Below are 19,347 nucleotides of genomic sequence, written 5' to 3'. Positions count from 1 at the left end.
ACTGCCCTGGGATCCCAGCCACATGTGAATGCACCACCACTGAAGCCATTATTTGTGTGGGGCTGCCTGCTGGCCACAAACAATCACTACACTGGGGGGCCTCAAATTGACTTTTTGGATGAACAAAACCGCTCATGGGGGTCACACTGGAAAGAGAGGACATCACACAGCAGACTGTAAGTGCCAGAAAGCAGTCGGCGCAGCACGCCGTTGCCCTACCCAGTTAGCCCCGAGCTCCAGAGAAACGCAAAGCAGCAGCCAATGGTACATCCTGCAGAAGACGTGCCCTCTCCTGCAAACCGCACGCTTTTAAGTGTCACAGGCAATGTGTTGCATAACACTGCATCAAACATATACGACGTGCGCAATAATTATTTTCGCATATCTAAGACGCGTAGCCTTCGAGTTCACGTGTCCAAAACTGAAAATCTGACCACCGGGAGTGGTTCGGGGTGGGGGGGTTCACTTGACAACTTGCATGGCCCCCCTGTGTATCCACCTACATACGTATGTTACTTGAATATATTATTAATATTGTTTACATTTATATATGTGGGCGAATATATTCTGTGCGCTGGGGACAGGCGAAACAAACGTAAGAACATTTTCTTGACGGACTCTTAACGCGGGTGCGCCAGATGGTCGGGTCGTTTTAACAGGTGAAAAGCGAAGTTAACAACATAAGACAAATAATCAAGCTTGTGGAAGCAAGATAGTCTAAACAAGAAATCAGAGCGAGTTATATACTTGTTAAAAACTGTAAAAGGTTTTCAAAATTGTCTTTTGTTTCTTAATGCAGGCAGTCTAATGAACGTAATATACTTGGAGGATATTAAGGTCAAATGCATCTGGCCCCCCTGACAGAAAAACTGGCCCCAGTCTGGCCGCCAAGTTCAAATGGTCTGGAACCTCTCCTGCTGACCACTATCCCACGTAGAGATCAATCAAATACACTTACCCACACACTAAGGATAGCGATGAGTCATCATGCACCCACCCCCCCGGAACGACAAAAAGAACAGAGAATACGTATCAGGGGAGGACTGACATCTCAGTCCAACCTGCCTTACGCACATTTGAAAACTATTATGACGATTCTAAACAGCGAAACACCTTTACAAAAAAATATAGGCGTACGTACAGGTGTTCGTGTAGTGTTAGGTAAAGTTCTGTCAAAAGTACTAAGCTAACCAGAATGATAAAATACAGTTTTGTACATATTTCTATCGCGATAAAAAAGAAACAATACTAATTTAAAAGTCATTTTAGTGCCGCCTGATCACCCCGGTTGAGCCGCATTTCACACGCTGTACGGAGCCCCGGGAGACGCCAATCTGCGTTTGACAGAGCGATATGCTGTCATCAGGCTTCAGTCGTAATCCTGCAGAAAACCATTAGGATCCGGAAGTCGCCGCGCAGCCCTGCTACGCCAGTGCTTCTTCCCGGTGCCCACAAGTCACTCACTGTATGCGTGCATGCTGGCACAGCTAAATACAGATGTTAAGAAATACAGGTGCTGCGATTTTTACATTTTCCAATCCTGCTGATTTCAGAAAGAACTTTTGACAGCGTGTGTAAATCACCGAAACTCCATTTGAATAAAAAGGAGCCGCAGTTTAACCAAGGGGCAATTTAATGTTTCTTATTATAATTTCAAATAAGCATCAGCGGCATTGCAGTGGAATTTAGTGACGAGATACACTGTCGGTTTTTAATGCAGAATTGTTTCCAATTTCGGTAAATGTCTCATCGTATTTGCAAAAGAATAATAGTTTTTCTTACTTACTGAAGTCTGTCTTCCTCGCACTTTTTCAGCAACTTGTCTCTCGCAAGTACATCCTGGATTGCGCTAACCTCTTCTGTGCTCAGGAAGCTGAAATCCAGGTTTGTTTCATGTTTTGACATCCTGTTTTGTCGCTTTCCCTCCTCCCACTGGCTTTGCCCGCATTAAAGGCGCTTCGCAGGCAGCGCACACATCGGAGAGGCTCAGGTCTGCAGCCAGTCCCGATGCCCGCTCACCAGGCAGATATTTACCTTTTATTTCCGTCACCTATGGTGGATGACATTTCTTTGCTTGAGAGATAAGAAGTCTTTTGTTTTATTTCCAAAACAATTCTCCCGAGTTTCCCGTATAGAAACAAACCGTCGGCGTAAATATATCGTGGCCCGTAACCATTAAGCTGTGGTCATTAGAGAGGCCAGGCCTTTTGAACAAGTTGCCGCTGTGCTTTGCATAAGATTCCCTCACAGTCCAGCGTGTCAGCCCATCTGCTCGCTGTATCAGATTACCAGTGGACTTTATCTCTTTAGACGTGTAAAATAAATATGGGCGTATCATGGATGCATTCCTTCAGTTTGTTTTGCTAACTAATTTTAGGTAGGCATGCTGCCGGCTGAATCTCAACAATAATAATAACCTTGTATTTAAGTCCTTATAAAAAATATGAATATATTACGTAGAGAGAACTAAAATAACTATAATGTCAATAGTCCTTGTTGTTAGTATGCCCTCTTGCGACACTGAACAAAACTACTTTTGAAAAAGGAAAAAAAGTACCGTCGTTTGTAATTTTTAATAAAAGCCATTAGAGGGCGAAATCGTCACATTTATTAGAGTTCTGAGAAGCCAGACAATTTACATGACCATGGGCATAAATTATGGGGGCTACAATAATCAAAACCAGCCAATATAACCCCCTGGAGCCCTCAATCCCTCAATGCTCAACCCAAAGTAATGCCTTTTGATCATGACAGAACATTTAGCTCCGTGGAAGAAGGTTCCTATTTTAATAGTATAGCTATACATCTGAGGTGCTTTTCCACTGCACCAGGTACCGTACTTTTGTTACATCAAAAAGTACCAAAGTTATAGGAGGCCTGCATCAAGATGTTGGCTTTCCACTGACGTAAAAACTTACCGCAGCTAAGTGACATCACAACGTGAGGCAGAGTAACCTATTTTATAGGCTACTGAATATGAAAAATGGCTGTAATATGTTAAAGGGGTGGGCGATGTGCAATATTAATACAAACATTGCATGATACACATCGCAAGGACCACTATAGTTGGTTGGTTTGAGATCAGGCCTTGTCATATCTTCTTATTGTCCAGATAATATAGCGCGGGGGGGGGGGGGGGTGGTTTGTTTCACTAAAACGTTTTTACTTTGTCATCGGAAACAAAACTTAGCAGACACTGCAATTTTAATGATTGCTCATTTTTAAGGTTATCTAGTATGTTTAAAAAATCAGTTGAAAGTTTACCGCTGCTGCTTTTGCATGAGCGCTGCATGCGTCCTCTGAGACAAGCATAGTCATTTCCATCCTAGCAGTTTAAATCACTCCTACAGTAGATGGGTTTGTGAGAAATTTATGTTGAACTCCTTTTTGGCTTTATAAATACCCCAGTATTTATTACAATAAAATCACATTACAATATTTGTTTTTGTTTTTTTCAGTATCGTGCAGCATTAGTATGTTATAGCAAATAGTAGGGGTGTAACGGTTCACCAAAATCACGGTTCAGTTCGATACAACACAGTGGTGTCACGGTTCGGTATGTTTTCGATACAGCAAAAATAAAAAAAAATGCCAGATAATTTCTTTGATTTTTTTCACTTTTTTATTTATTAAAACATCAAAAAAGTATGATCTTGTTTTTTCTTTTACTTTAAACAATGATGAAGCTATTCTTCACCCATCTTCTGAGGTTTCTTTTTAGCAGCAAAAAACCTCCTTTATAACCAAAACCAAAAAGCTCCTGATAAAAAAAAATATGTAATTTTGTAGTAGTTATAAACTAATTGAAAGAAAAGAACAATTTTGTTTTTATATGGAACTCAGTTTCAATCAATTTTTAAGTTTTTTTTCCAGAAAGATGAGTGTGTCCACATTTTATCCACCACTCTCTTGCCATCACCCTCATAACTTACAGGGAAACCAAAGTGCTCCCAAACTCCAGACCTGTTGGTTATAGGAGGATCCTCTATTTCTGGTCTGATAATTGCATTAACGTTACTAGCCATTTTTCAATGAGCTAGTGCAGCAAATGCCTGACTGACTGGAGTAGTGTTTGGGGGTGGGAGGGGCAGTCAGCACGTTGCCTGTCACGTCGTTTGGGCTGCCTTGCTGAGCGTAGCAGCACTGAAAACATTATATTTTACACACTTTATTCTCTTTTATTTTTTTCAAATATAACCTTCTGGAGTCTAAGGGTAGGGAACACACTTTCACTGACTGGGGCATGATCACACATTTCATTCAATATCATAAACTTAATTCATGGCAAATAAATGATTTCTTATATATTTGTTTTGGCATTAAACTCATCTTAATCTTAGTGTACTTTGTAAATACAGTATGTCAGATTTATGTTAAGTTTGTAATTTGACATCAAAGTATGGACATTGCAAAATGCAGCTTAGAATAATTGCAGACACATAATAAAAGTACATAGTAAGCAATTGTAACCCACTCCTGGGTAAGTACACTTCTTCCAGGTTCGAAAGGAGCTACACACAAGTCCAATAACCAGACACTGATTACTTTATGCAGAAAATAATTTGTATTTAGGACAATTTAACAGAAACACACATTTAAATCACAATGAAATAAAATGGGCACTTTTTCCTTGTAACAACAAAAGAATGTCCTTGTAGTTCAATTTAAAGTAAATTATATGGAGTTTGAAATTGCGTGACTGGTTTTTGGGTGCTGGAGTGATCCTACCACTCTTGAGTTCAAGCTCAAATAGTGCTGTGGAATCACGCAGAGCTCAGGTATCCAACTGGGTGGCTCGCCATCTGATTCACCATTATATCTCCTTCTCCAAAACTGGAATGTTTCTGGATCGCGTTTCACCGTTGCGCTGTTAATAAAATTACCATGCGAATGCGATTTGAATACGCGCTAATGCGGCTATTTAGAATGTGAATAGCGATCTTCGGGTGAGAGCGGTACTACACGCCCCCGATGCAGGTAAAACAAAGTAAGGTGACATGGTTTATTTTCTTGCCGATTTAGCCTAATTTTCAAAACTTTAATACTTCCGACAATGGACGTTTTGAAAAGAAGACCGATTACGGATTTTGTCAGCGTTTTTTTAATGTTTCTATAATAAGATTTCAGCGAGTTATGAACTGAAATAGACAAGAAAGATACTCGGCATCGCTGACGATGCCGTCGACTCCAGAGGGATACAAGTATTTTTCTGAATGTTCGGTTTGTAATGCGTACCAACCGAAGCCTCGCACCGAACGGTTCAATACGAATACGCGTATCCTTACACCTCTAGCAAATAGTATTTATTTCTTGTCATGCCATCTAGATCTTCTTGTTCTTCCAACCAGATCACAATTATAGCTTGGGTCTCTTCGTTTAAAAAAAAAATCTATATTTATTTATTTTACTTTGTTTATCGCTGTTTTCTTTATCGCTGTAACTTTTTTCAAGCCGGCAGTTATGTTGTGTTTCAGAGGCAGGCTAGTTGCATAACTAAACAATTATGAACACTTTTGCAAGTGCCACCCCAAAGTTCCAAAAAGTACTCTGCTGGTTTGGTACTTTGGGTATGGGAACTTTTGGTATCAGTACTCAAGTCAATGGAATAATTATGCTGCCATAGCCATATCTGCTTGAGCTTACATATTGCACTCACCTAACTGTTTGCACTGCCTCTAGTCTCCCCTACTGTAGCTAATGCACTTTCTGCTCACTTGTGATTCTGAGCAGGGTTAATGTAAAGACAATGTAATGTTGTGAAGTTGTGAAACTATACAAATAAAATTGAATTGAATTGAAAGTACCGGAAGTTCAGAACCAAAAGTACAAAGCCTGATGCAGAAGAAAAGTGCCCTAAAGTTGCAAGTTGGGGTCTCCATGGATCAGACTTGTTTGTTTAGCTCATACCATAGATGCTTGATCACATTGAGATCTGGGGGATTTAGAGGCCAAGTCAACACCTTGAACACTTTCATGTTCCTTAAACCATTTCAGAACAGTTTTTGCAGTGTGACATTACCCTGCTGAAAGAGGCCACTGCCATCAGAAAACATCAAAGTATCATCCACATAAATGCCAGGACCCAAGGTTCCCCAGCAGAACTTTGCCCAGAGCATCACACTGAGCATGACTGTCATAAGGCTTGCCTTTTTCCCATAGTGCATCCTGGTGCCGTCTCTTCCCCAGGTAAACAACGCCCAGCCGTTCACATGATGTAACAGAAAATGTGACTCATCAGACCAGGCCACCTTCTTCCATTGCCCCATAGTCCAGTTCTGATGCTCACGTGCTCATTGTACGCACTTTTGGCAGTGGATATGGGTCAGCAAGGGCACTCTAACCGGTCTTATGCAAGCTGCAATGCACTGTGTGTTCTGACACCTTTCTACCATAGCCAACATTAGCTTATTTACCAATTTGTGTTACAGTAGCTCTCCTGTGAGATCGGACCAGACAGGCTTCCCTCCCCACCTGCATCAATGAGCTTCGCGTGCCCATGACCCCATCGCCGGTTCACCGGTTGGCCTTCCTTGGACCACTTTTGGTAGGTCCTGACCACCCAGAACACCCCACAAGACCTGCCGTTCTGGAGATGCTTTGACCATCACAGTTGTCAAATTCTTAGATCCTTACACTTGGCCATTTTTGCTGCTACCAGCACACCAGCGTCAATAATTGACTGTTCACTTCCCTAATACATAATGGCACCCTTGGCAGATGCTATTTTGGTGGTGCTGGAGGTTGTGCTATTGTTCAGCAACTGAAGGATTGCAGGTTTGAGCCCTGGTTTCTCCTGACCCCATGGAAGTGTCCTTGAGCAAGACACTGAACCCCAAATTGCTCCTGGTGAGCAAGTTGGCACCTTGCATGGCACCCTTCACCACTGGTGTATGAATGAGTGAATGTGAGGCATGAATTGTAAAGCACTTTGAGTACTCGTAGGAGTAGAAAAGCACTATATAAATGCAGTCCAGTCCATTTAATGAGATAATCACTGTTATTCTCTTCACCAGTCAATTGTTTTAATGTTATAGCTGATCGGTGCATACATGGTTCATGACGGTTTAACAGAAATTGTAGTGATTAAGACCATTCCTATTTTCTGACCAACGTTTGAGGTTCTAGCTAAAACATGGAGGACTGGAGTTTCCATGACCTTCATGAGATTTAAGAATCCTCACCAGTGCACATTACAGTCAAAACCAATATAGCTTATCTATTGATTTCCAGCAGCAGATTCACTGGTACAGTTTATGATAGAGTGCAGGTAATATCTGACCAGAACCAGTATACTTAGACAAACACAGATTGGTACCAGCCCTGGAAGTTACACTGTGAGTGAATAGTGTCAAGCCTACTTGTGTTGCCTGTGGACACAGACCCTGTAGTCATGAGCGAACCATTTCTAAAGGATCCGACCCCTATGATGATCTGTCCAATGAGATCGTCTGCATTGCTGTCCATCATCCCTCCTTCGAGGCGGACGTTTATGTTTATTTATTTGCCAAACGGGAAGAGCGGTAAGTGCGTTAGACAGAACCCACATCCACATAGACACATTATCAGTAAATGCAGTGCTGCTTTGGCTAATAATACCATAAGTACACCGGAGCTGAAGCGCTCGGTACCAGACTAAGGACACATTACGTAAATATGAAAACGGCAATCATATTTAAGGGGAAGACTTCATTAGAACTGATAGACCACAAACACAGAGATTGAAGAGTTAGAGGCTTAAGTTATAGAAAGACTGTTAAAAAATCAATTCTAATTGAAAATGCTGGGTAATTAGCATATTGTAATGGCTTAGCATGGGAGGCAAGGAAGGGGTGACGGGTATAAAGCAGGAATACTTCAGTGTGCCTAATATCTGTGGCACTGTCATGTGTAAAGCCAGGTGGGAGTGAGGGTACTGGGTGGGGGTCTGCATCCTTACTGGGTCTCAAAGCTCGCAGTATCTGGGTGACCCCCCCACGCAGATCCACCAAAAACACTGTATGTCCTCATCAGAGTTTAGACGTATTTTCCAAAGCATTCATCTGTAAAAATCAATTTTAATCAGGACTTTGGGGAACAGTAATCAAAAGGTGATATAGAGCTGACTAATTGTACTATAAATAATGCCAATCACTAATTATTTTTGACATCAATCACTTGGACCCATTAATTTCCCCTAATAGAAGCCCTGTTAGGCAGGATTGGCTAGTCTGACTGTTTGGGATTTCCTGATTGGAGGAAAAACAATTTATATAATTTAATGTAAAAAAAAAAACACGATTACTGACCTGTGCTGTTTTCCTTTGTCAACGGTACAAAAGCAATAATACCAAACATCCATATGGATAGAAATCAGAACATGGAGCATTTAGGTCTGTGTCCTTAACCAACATGCCACCTGCTGCCCTAGTTTAACATTTTCAGTGCGGATGAGCTTGACACTCAGTGACAACAGCTGAGAGAAACCTGTGTGGGACACATGCCACCGTGTAGGGCAGCCACACACCATCGTGAGAAAGATGGATGGATGGACGGCAGGATCTTCCTCCAGCTTTAATCGGCCTCTTGGTCCTGAAGGAACCGTAACGGAAGCAACTGAATCCGCCATCCTCTCACAGCTGAGCGTTAACCCGCATGTTCGCGATCAGCGAATTGACCTCACAACGCACTGTTCTTTTCTGAGTAGAGTTCGGCAGTAAACAGAGGACTGCAGTTTGTGGGTTTGGGAGGGGCGGAGGGGTTTACATATTTCATAAGGTGCCTCTCATGTGCAGCATAAATGAAAGGCCTTCTTTCTTAAAATACATTATGTGCTAGACAGAATGTGACAGACCAATTCATATCCCAGGATTGGTTTAAAAGAGTTTCCACATTAAGATGCTCTATTCACAGCATGTACTTCTGTGGTAAACATGCTCACCTTATGGATATATTTATACATATTCCAAAAGTAATCAGAGAAAGACAAGAAGAAAAATTACTTTGTGCTCAATTTGGTATGAATCAGATTGGGAAGGACAGGTGTGGGGGGGGGGTGCATGAACCAAGAAAGAGGACTAAGAAGCACAGCAGGGACTGTCTGTTTGGCCCTTAAGCCCGGTGTCCTGTTTGCGGTGGGAGAATGAACTGGTGACAATGTTGAACAGTTTCTGGGCAACCAGAAATTAACTGAAAACGAACACAACCGTGGTGGTGCCTCAAGCTCTCGCATCACGTCACACTGCGGGATGGACACAGCGTGGGCAGCCGGCATGCGAGGGGTTAATGGGTGCGCAGGCTGAGCAGCAGCATTGACTGCTGGGTAATTACACTTAAGTGGTGAGCAGCTCAGGCAGATGGCAGTAACAGATTATCTGTTTGGAAGAGATGCATTCCCAGAATCAATACGAATCCATTTGAGGAAATGGGGCAATTTGGGGAAAATATGCCCCTCTCCTAGAGTCCACTTAGGCAGAGCTGCTCTCCTGTACACACAGGGGCAGAAGAGAAGCAAATGGGTGGGGAGGCAGGGCAGGGGAGGGGGGCAGAGAGAAGGGAGGGGGGCAGAGAGAGGGGAGAGTAGAGGCAGTGGAGGGGGGGGCAGATAGAGGGGAGGCAGGGAAAGGGGCAGAGAGAGGAGAAGGTAGAGATGGGGAGGGGGGCTAGTGGCAGGGGTGTGGGGCAGAGAGGGGCGAGAGTAGATGCAGTGGAGGGGGGCAGAGAGAGGAGAAGGTAGAGGCAAGGGTGTGGGGGCAAATGACTTCATTTGATAACCAAATGAAGTCATCAAAGCGGAGCACATTTTGCTGAAATCGGTACTTCTTCCCCTCCAAAATGCACAGTAACAAAAAACACTGGCCTTCATAACCACTGAGGATGGGGCAAAAACACTCCCATCCCACACCACCCCCCACGGAGGATCATGATGATTCGGGGCAGAGAGAGGAGAAGGTAGAGATGGGGAGGGGGGCTAGTGGCAGGGGTGTGGGGCAGAGAGGGGCGAGAGTAGATGCAGTGGAGGGGGGCAGAGAGAGGAGAAGGTAGAGGCAAGGGTGTGGGGGCAGAGAGACAGAAGGGTAAAGGCATGGAAGAGGGGCAGAGAGAGGGTAGGCAGGCAAGGAAGGGGGCAGAGAGGAGGGTACAGGGCAGAAATGGGGAGGGTAGAGGCAGGGGAGATACAGGGAGGGGAGGCAGAGAGAGGAGAATGGGGGCAAGGGAGGCAGAGGCAGGGAAGGGGGGGTAGGGGGAGAAAAGGTAGAGTCAGGGGAGTGTGGCAGAGAGACACAGCAGGGGCCTCCTCGTTACCGCTGACCTCAGCCCTGATTGAAGGTGTCACTTAAAGCAACCATTTTATTTGTGTTCACTCAGACCTACGCTTGAGGCATAGCCTCATATAATGTCATTAATAAAGGTTGATCAAAAATGTCTTCCAAAACGTGGGCTACACATTTCCTGTTTATTTATGAATTTATGAATAATTTGAAGTGTATTTTGTTCATCGCTGGCTCTACGCTGCTGCCAGAGTGGCTCCTGTTCCGTTATCAGGCTTGCCTGCATATCGCAGCTCACACTAACACTGCCGGCTAATCAGGGCTGTCAGATCCACAGCTCAGCGAGGCCTCGAACCTGGACGCAGGATCCCCCCAAATCCGCAATGTCACACCCCCGCTGCACATGGTTTGCCTGACTGTATAAATCTTCTTGTTTCGCTAAACTATGGGCTGTGTAGGAGGGCATTACGTCACCTCCCACCCATTCATTTTCCATTTGGAGGCCTGGGTGATATAACATCATATTTAATTACATTTATGGTCTTTTATAGGATGTATACCATGGAAAGCCCCCTGTCAGAGAGGTGCTGCCCCCGGTGGCTGGCCCCCGCTGGTCGCGTGGTATGTACTGGGATGGCAGTTGGTCCTGGTGGTCCTGGGCCCCTCCGGTGTGCTGAATGTGATTTCATTAGTCTGATGAGAGAGGGAGCTTGTCACCAGCTGATCTCACCCCTACACTCGCCCTAACAGTCTGATGGGAAATGGGGGGGGGAGGGGGGCTAAGACGGGGCCAAACTGTCTGGAGCAGCACTCCTGCTATGCCAGCCTGCAGCGTCCAGGGGGCGCTCTATGCACAATGTGTTTACACTCTCCCACAGTCACACTTTCCAGGATGGGATGTGCATGGGACTCTGAGTTTCGTGTGGACAGTGGCTGCACGGGACAGACTGCAGACTTGGACAAAGGCTCAGTGCAGGGGCACTACTGGAGATTAGGGGCCCTATGAAAGCAAATCATATCCAGACCCTGGCAGAGTGGGTCACTTTGTTGACCAAGGACTGTCTGCGATGGGTGTCTCTGGATATATTTCCAGAGCAGCTTTAATGTATGAGTCTTTGTTAAGGGCTTCCAGTTCCCCAGAGCAGTGAGGGGGGAGGGGCATTTATCTTTAGAAAGACCCAGCGGCTGGTATGGGAGATCAGCCCCTGTGGAGCAGTCTGTTAGAGGTGGGGGGTCTGTCCCAGCCCCCAGTGGAGAAGCAGACCCTGCCAGCCAGACACCCCTCCCTCAGGTGCCCCCCCCCCCCCCCTTTTTATAGCTCCGTAAGTCATCCATTGGCAACATGTAAACACTTAAATGTGTAACGTTTCGGATGCCCTGGCTATGCTGCAGACAGATCCTGGTGTGTGTTGAGTGAGAAATGAGTGAGATTCTGTGAAATACCGTGACTGATTAACCAACCCCAGGTTCAGGCAGCATGGGGGGAGGTCAAAGGTCAGCCTCTCCTGTGGACCCACTCAGCGCAGATTACCCCCAGAGCACCCCAGCTGCCAGAAAGCATGGGGTCGTTTTGCAGTGCCCCTTGGGGAGGGTTTTAAGCAAATGAAGTCATCAAAGCGGAGCACATTTTGCTGAAATCGGTACTTCTTCCCCTCCAAAATGCACGGTAAAAAAAAACACTGGCCTTCATAACCGCTGAGGATGGGGCAAAAACACTCCCATCCCACACCACCCCCCACGGAGGATCATGATGATTCGGCACCGGGCGCGGGTTTGGACCTGATCCTCATGCCCCTCCAAAAACACTCCCATCCCACACCACCCCCCACGGAGGATCATGATGATTCGGCACCGGGCGCGGGTTTGGACCTGATCCTCATGCCCCTCCAAAAACACTCCCATCCCACACCACCCCTCACGGAGGATCATGATGATTCGGCACCGGGCGCGGGTTTGGACCTGATCCTCATGCCCCTCCAAAAACACTCCCATCCCACACCACCCCCCACGGAGGATCATGATGATTCGGCACCGGGCACGGGTTTGAACCTGATCCTCATGCCCCTTCAGGCTCACCTTGGGCTCCTATACAAGGTGGCCCTTGAGTTTGGCCTTTGTCACACTGCACCATTCAACTGACCCCCCCCCCCCCAACCCAGCTTCTGCCCACTTCCTGCCAGCCCCCCCATGCTGAGCCTGTAATATCGCAGCAGCCTTATTGATAGCATGTCATAGAATCTCTCAGTGCCGTTTTTGCCGGTGGCCCGATACCGCCGCGGCCTCGCCGGGCGGAGATAACTGATCGATGTGCAACAGCAAATTAAGTAATAGCGTTTTTATGTCTGTGCATATTATGGCACCATTTAGAGCCCCAGAAACTGGCGTGGCTCTTGCTAGACAGGAGGACAGAATCAATCAGAACAAGAATGGACGTCCACAGCAACGTAATTGTCCGTTGTGGAGATGATTGTGTCGGGAAATATATGAAAATCATCACTGCCTATTCTTCTCCCTTTCACAATCAGCTGGGGGAAGGGGTGGGGGGGGGTTTGCGTTTGCTTTTCATCTCACAGAATCGTCCTGCAAGAGCTCCTCCAGGTTACCCATCTTGGCTGAGGATGCATGTGGCTGTATTTATTTGAGAATATCACTTTGCACAATTGTTCTCTACATAACAGGCATTCACTTTCCACTCTCTGAAAGAAAACCCCCTGATTTTAAGTAGCTCTGGTCTGTAACGTCTATGTGAACCAGACATGATGAATCTTTTTAATATTTACAAAGGAACATAATTGAACAAATAGCTGAGATCCCCCTATTCCTACACACATACACAGAATGACTGCTTTGTCTTTTATGCATGGAGCACTTTTGCATGGCTCATAGTTATAGTTGCACTTAAAAAAAAAAAAAACTCTGGATGAATAATAGCACTGAAGAAATCATACCAATCAGGAATTCGGTGGAACATAACACACAGAAAATACATTGCTTCCGTTAGTTTGATTGGTTCATGTTTGCATATTTAAAGCCTTTAACGTAACTTAACGTTTGCATAATTGACCTACGTATTGGTTTGCGTTTGGCGTATTTTACTTTAATCAAATTTCTGGTGCGGCCACGGGGTTACAGTGGCGCCCTACTGGACCAGCTGCAGCACACTTCCGCAGGTCTCGCGGCACAGGCTCGAGACTATAAGCAGACGAGGCTCGCAAAGCGGCGTGTGTGGGTGCCGCGCTTGAGGCAGTGCGTGGAGTGGGGGGTCGCGTGAACGCGCAGCAGATCTGCGCGTGGAGAGCGGAGTGGCTGCGCGGCGCTCTGTAATTACTGAGCGCTTTATTAATACCCGCTGCTGCGGCTGCAGTCGCTAAAGATGCGCCGGGACCGCAGCATCCTGCTCGCCTTTTGCGGACTGATCATCACGGCCGTCGGATGCCAGGGCGTCAGAGTTTTAAGCGGTGAGTTAAACTTTTTTCCACAGTGTGCTTTGGTGATGGCGCTTATCAGGAATGTTTTTCTTAGGAGGAAAATATTTCTTAGCGACGTTTTATCTGCTGATTTTAATTGTAAAACGCTCGTTTTATAAACATTCCTATTATTCACTATATCAACTAACTGTAATAAAATGCATTATTTTATATAAAGACAGACTACTCTATAAATAATGACTGTAATGGTAAGAAATAACTGGTTTTTCATTCTTTCGTGCACTGATTATGTTTTAGTATTTTAGTATTCTATCGACGGTGAAACGAAATGCCGAAATTTATGTGCCATTTTTATTAATTTGAGGCTTATAAGAAATAGACAAGATTGTTGCATGCGTTTTGCCGGTATGCGGTTGGATGCTTAAATCATTATAACTCCAAAGAACTGAATTACCCGATACGTGTCTGTACTTTTTATACAGTCCGCATACCATAAAGTCTCAGTCAAAAAAGTCGGATGATAATGCACAAAACCGAATTTCTTTAATTAAATCGTCGAAGGACTGTCCTTCATAATAAGCTGGACGTTTTCCTGGTTCCTTTTGAATATGGCTACTCTTTTGGCTACTATTTAGGCTGTTGCCGTTTATGAAAACTTCCGATAGCGCTCCCGATAACTTCGTTTTTGGCAGCAACTTACGCATGTGCTTCTCTACATGGGGGATGGTGGCTCTTTCTACACAGTCCTTCACGGATTTTCGCCCTCTTTACAATCCCCCCTCTCATTAAAGTCACTTTGCTGTGGACTGAAGTCATCAGAAATGCAACAAAAGGGGCATAACGAGTAAATCAGGAAGCACAGGCAGATGGTCTAGCGTTTCGGGGATCGCGATACAGGGATTTATTGATGGTGTAAGCAACGCTTTAGTCCGAATTTCCAGGGGATCAAATAAGTGCAATGTATTACTCTACATCAGGGGTCACCTTTTTGAAACTGAGAGATACTTCACGGGTATTGAGCCATACGAAGGTCTACCAGTTTGATGCACTCATCTTAAATCTTAATCTTCTTAAAACATGTATAATAAACATGTTTTAAATGCTTTTTTTAGATATTGTCATTTTCAAATCTATATAAATGCAAGTGTGATTAAAGAATAATAGCAAGAGGATAAAATTAAATTTTGCTCACTGGTGTGTTGTGCAATTCTTAGATCAGGTCCGTGGGCGACTCATGTGGTCCTTGAGGGCATCCTGGTGCCCGCGGGCACCATGTTGGTGACCCTTGCTCTATATGCTATAAAAGCACGCAGCCTTGCATGTCGGATGATTTAATCCGAAGTGATTTATATATCCTGCATTACCGGTTGCTTCTCATCTTTACCATCGCGAACAGGAGCAGAGACGCGCAGTGAGCAAGAAAAAGAAAAAACGAAGTAAAGCAAGGAAACAGGCGAGTGAGAGGCAGGAATGAGTGAAACTGCTGAGTGCAACGGTCTCTTGGAGATGCGGCGGCAGCTCCGGTCCAAAGTGATGATGGTGCAGTTCTGAGCCAGGCAATTATTTAAAGTAGCGTCAGGGCAGTGCGCTAATGGGATTATCCGCCTTTTAACTGCGTGTGTATTAATCACGTTATCATTCCCCAACTTTACCGGCTCTTTGAGCCCCCAAACTCCCTTTTGTGGTCCATGTGATAGTTCCTGATCTCCCACTGGTGTGTGGCACATAATGTGACTGGTTTCCTGGTCCCCAGGTCAGACGGTGTGCCTCGGCGGTCCGGCGGAGCCCTGTTACAAGCTTGCGTACTTCCGTGACATGACAAGCCGTGTTGCCTTCATAGAGGCGCAGCGCGCATGCGAGATGGATGGGGGCACCCTGCTGAGTGTGGAGAGTGGAGCAGAGCAGAGGCTCATTGAGCACCTTCTCCAGGAGCTCAGCAACGCCTCCTCTGGGTCCGCCTTAGGGCCGGGGGCAGTGGATGGAGACTTTTGGATTGGGCTGACACGGACAGAAGGGGAGCCCCAGGACCATGGGCGCTTTGCATCATGCCCAGACCTGTACCGCTGGACAGACGGGAGCACTGCTACATTCAGGTGGGCGGGGAACTATCTGTAGTTGTGCTGCAGTGTTTGCCGGCAGGAAGTGATGTCACCACTGTGCCTGTCTTACAGAAACTGGTACTACGATGAGCCGTCGTGTGGCGGGGAGGCCTGTGTGGTCATGTACCACCAGCCCAATGCTCTCAGCGGCCTGGGGGGGCCATACTTGTACCAGTGGAATGATGACCGATGCAATATGAAGCACAACTTCATCTGCAAGTACAAGCCAGGTAGGGACTGCCTGCATGGTACACAGGTAGGGGTGGGCAGGTACCTTTCATTGAGAGTCTTGTGCTTCTGCTGCAGACAACGTGCAGGACAAGAAGTTCTCAGCAAAGCCAGGACCATCAGAGCCAGGTGGGTCATGGGACCTCACCCTGACAACTTCAGTCTGCCTGCTTCACTGACTCACTGACTTTAGCTTCACTGACTCACCGGCTTTAGCTTCACTGACTCATCTACTCCAGCTGCACTGACTCATCTACTCCAGCTGCACTGACTCACTCATTCACTCACTCATCCCCTTCAGATGCACAGACTCACTCATCCCCATAAGCTGCACTGACTCACTCATCCCGTTTTAGCTGCATTGACTCATCCACCATTCCCACTCGCCTGCTTTTTTTCTCTTTTTTGCCTGGTGGCCCAGACCTCTCTAACAAGGAGCCGGATGTGAAGGAGGAGACCCTAGTCCCGCCTCACGTGATAGCTACAGGCCCCTCGGGTGAGTGAACTGGGGGGCTGTGTGTGCCGTATGCTGTGGATGAGTGTGTAAACAGGGACCTCCTCCTCTTGATCCTGCTTCTCAGGCCTCCTCCTGGTTTACGTCATCATCCCCACCATCCCACTGCTCCTCCTCATCCTGGTGGCTTCTGGCACCTGCTGTTTCCAGATGCTCAGCAAGAGGTGAGAATTTCAGGCCATCACAGCTCCTCCCCCTACGGAGCCCCATGTCACACACTCCTACACCTCCTCACACATTGACGATCGCCATGACACGGGGATGATGGGATACCAGCACTCCTCCTCACACACTGACAATTCCTGTAACACACACCTCGTCACACACTCGCGATCCCTGTGACACACACACTCCCACACCTCCACACACACTGACGATCTCCATAACACACACACTCCCACACCTCCACACGCACTGACGATCTCCATAACACACACACTCCCACACCTCCACACACACTGACGATCTCCATAACACACACACTCCCACACCTCCTCACACAATGACAATCCCCGTGACACACACACTCCCACATCTCCTCACACAATGACAATCCCCGTGACACACACACTCCCACATCTCCTCACACAATGACAATCCCCGTGACACACACTCAAAGACCTCCTCACACAGTGACAATCCCCGTGACACACGTGCTCCCACACCTCCTCACACAATGACAATCCCCATGACACACACATAGCCACACCTCCTCACACACTGACAATCCCCATGACACACACATAGCCACACCTCCTCACACACTGACAATCCCCATGACACACGCTCCCACACCTCCTCACACACTGACAATCCCCATGACACACGCTCCCACACCTCCCACATCACGTTCAAGCTGGTCAAGCCAAACTGACTCCGGTGCCTAAGAACCCTTTATGACTATAATGCGATCGGTACACAGATCACACAGGCTGAACGAGGACATCCCCCGCTCCCCCCCCAGACTGTTTGTGGTTTATTTTATTAATGAAACCGTGCCTGCCTGGAATGATGTCTTTTTAACATACATTCGATTGCCCCTGGAGATGGGGGAGGGGTCCTTCAGACAGTGCATTTAATCACTGCTTGCAACACGGCCAACAGCAAAAGGCTGGTTGGATGCTGTTCAACACCCCCCTCCCTGCCTGAACCCCCCCCCCCAAGAAAGACAAGGGCCTCGCTTTACGAAGCAGCAGACACAGCCATGAGACCACATGTACACTGTGCAGGTCTGTTATGCTTCATAGTCCTGAACATATTCCCTGTGGTCCATGGCTGACCCTGCTTCTCCATACAGTAACGTCAGGTTACCAGCAGAGACCCTCATCCTGACCACACTGTCACTCTGTCCCTGCAGCAAGCCACGGGCCAAAACCAGTGTGACCCAGCCCACCCTCTGGATCTCCAAGACGCCCAAAACAGACAGCGGCATGGAGGTGTGAAGTCCTGCACCACAGAATGCCCCGCATTACCAACTCCCCCCTGTCCCCACCGCTACTCTTTACGTTGATGTTACGTTCTGTTGATGTTAATGGCTGAGATCGCCCCCCTGATGGCCTGAACAGTACAGCACCTGGGAGCTGCCCCCTCCCTCACAAACCCATCTCCCTCCTCCCTTACCTCATGCTTATCTGGTACCAGCATTCCCCCTCAGCTGTTTCTTCATCTGGAAGGAGCCCCAGGCACATTCAGTGCTGACCCCCCCTGCCTCCCTCCTACTTAGGAGCATCACAGTGGATACCAGGGCAGTAAAAGATTAATGCTGCATAATAAAGTGTTTGGGGGAGTTAAGAGTGGCCTCAACATGGTGACAGAGAGATTCTGAACATGCAAGACTTTGAGGGGCGTTGAGTTGCAGCAGAGAGGGGTGGCAGGCAGATTTCCAGCATTCCAACAGCCTGTAGCCCTGCCCCCCGCTAGATGGAAGTGGTGCAATCTGTGTGTTGCTGAAAAGGTGTAGACTGGCGTGTTTTGTATCCATGTTTGCTGTGGAAATGCGGACCTCCCAGATAAATGCTTGTTTAACACCGTTTCCAGATTAATGTAAGTGAAAATGTTCTGCCCATGTGTTGTCATGTGAAGAGGATATCAATTAAAGTCTTTACGTGAGGGAGTGGTTTGCTGTGCTGTGTGGGGCAAAACTGCTTGGACTTCTGGGTACTTTGGAAATGAGTAAAGCTGATAAATGGGACCTGGAGATGGCAAAGCCAAGGGCATCCTGGTGGCCTTTGGACTGCCACAGACAGGCCAAAGTAGAGCAGGATAGTCACATGTCACTCACACACACACACAGGTTTGTAATTATATCTTTGTGGGGACTTTCCATACATTTCTATGGGGAAAACTTTAATCCCAACCTGATGAGCTTAACCCCTACCCAGCCCTAACCGTAACCATAAGTAACCAAACAAAATATGAGAATTTTGGCATTTTTAGTTTTTGATTGCATTCACAGATCTTTGCGGGGACCTGTAAATTCATCGCCACAACTTCAAGAAACAGGTTTTTTTTACATTGTGGGGTGCATTTGGTCCCCACAATGAAATATAAACATAATCCACAGATACACACAAACCCAACCTGCTGTGGCCATAGAAATACACTTCTGCAGTGCAGCCGAAATCCTCACATTTCTATGTGCTGGTTACCCGAATGTAATGAGCAGCAGACCTCCCCTAACAGAGAGCAGCATTTCAGGCAGCTACATTAATGAGCCTTGCTGCTCCACACACCAGCTGGGAAGAGTGATTACTGACAAGGAGCCGGAGGACAGAATGATGGGAATGCCTTGCTCCTCACTGCTGTTGTAATGAAGCTAACAGAGGGTCATG

At 46.5% G+C, this 19,347-nt stretch overlaps 1 protein-coding gene across 5 annotated transcripts; it reads left to right on the top strand.

The window, feature by feature from the left end:
• Positions 1-1,431: 1,431 nt before the first annotated feature.
• Positions 1,432-18,625, top strand: chodl (chondrolectin). Of its 5 annotated transcripts, XM_023798311.2 has the most exons (9): positions 1,432-1,513; positions 1,816-1,884; positions 15,072-15,128; positions 15,429-15,768; positions 15,847-16,004; positions 16,081-16,131; positions 16,424-16,498; positions 16,584-16,680; positions 17,874-18,625. In XM_023798311.2, exons 4-9 carry the CDS (start codon positions 15,491-15,493, stop codon positions 17,956-17,958), a joined length of 744 nt encoding a protein of 247 aa, XP_023654079.1. In that variant the 5' UTR covers positions 1,432-1,513; positions 1,816-1,884; positions 15,072-15,128; positions 15,429-15,490; the 3' UTR covers positions 17,959-18,625. The 5 variants fall into 5 exon arrangements, with proteins under 5 accessions (XP_023654079.1, XP_023654082.1, XP_023654078.1 ...); XM_023798314.2 differs by lacking the exon at positions 15,072-15,128; XM_023798313.2 differs by lacking the exons at positions 1,432-1,513; positions 1,816-1,884 and adding an exon at positions 13,330-13,705.
• The last annotated feature ends 722 nt before the right edge of the window (positions 18,626-19,347 follow it).

This window comes from Paramormyrops kingsleyae, chromosome 4 (genome assembly GCF_048594095.1).
Source record: "Paramormyrops kingsleyae isolate MSU_618 chromosome 4, PKINGS_0.4, whole genome shotgun sequence".
In the NCBI taxonomy this organism is placed as follows: domain Eukaryota; kingdom Metazoa; phylum Chordata; class Actinopteri; order Osteoglossiformes; family Mormyridae; genus Paramormyrops; species Paramormyrops kingsleyae.
Note: the sequence above shows the minus strand (reverse complement) of the source record. Positions and strands in the feature narration are given on the sequence as shown.

What these genes read in the sequence shown, in the direction of transcription:
- chodl (XM_023798309.2), top strand. Translation starts at nt 13,621, where the DNA reads ATGCGCCGGGACCGCAGCATCCTGCTCGCCTTTTGCGGACTGATCATC. An exon ending in GGGAGCACTGCTACATTCAG is followed by an intron (nt 15,769 to 15,846) that starts GTGGGCGGGGAA and finishes CCTGTCTTACAG; the next exon opens with AAACTGGTACTACGATGAGC. An exon ending in TTCCAGATGCTCAGCAAGAG is followed by an intron (nt 16,681 to 17,873) that starts GTGAGAATTTCA and finishes CTGTCCCTGCAG; the next exon opens with CAAGCCACGGGCCAAAACCA.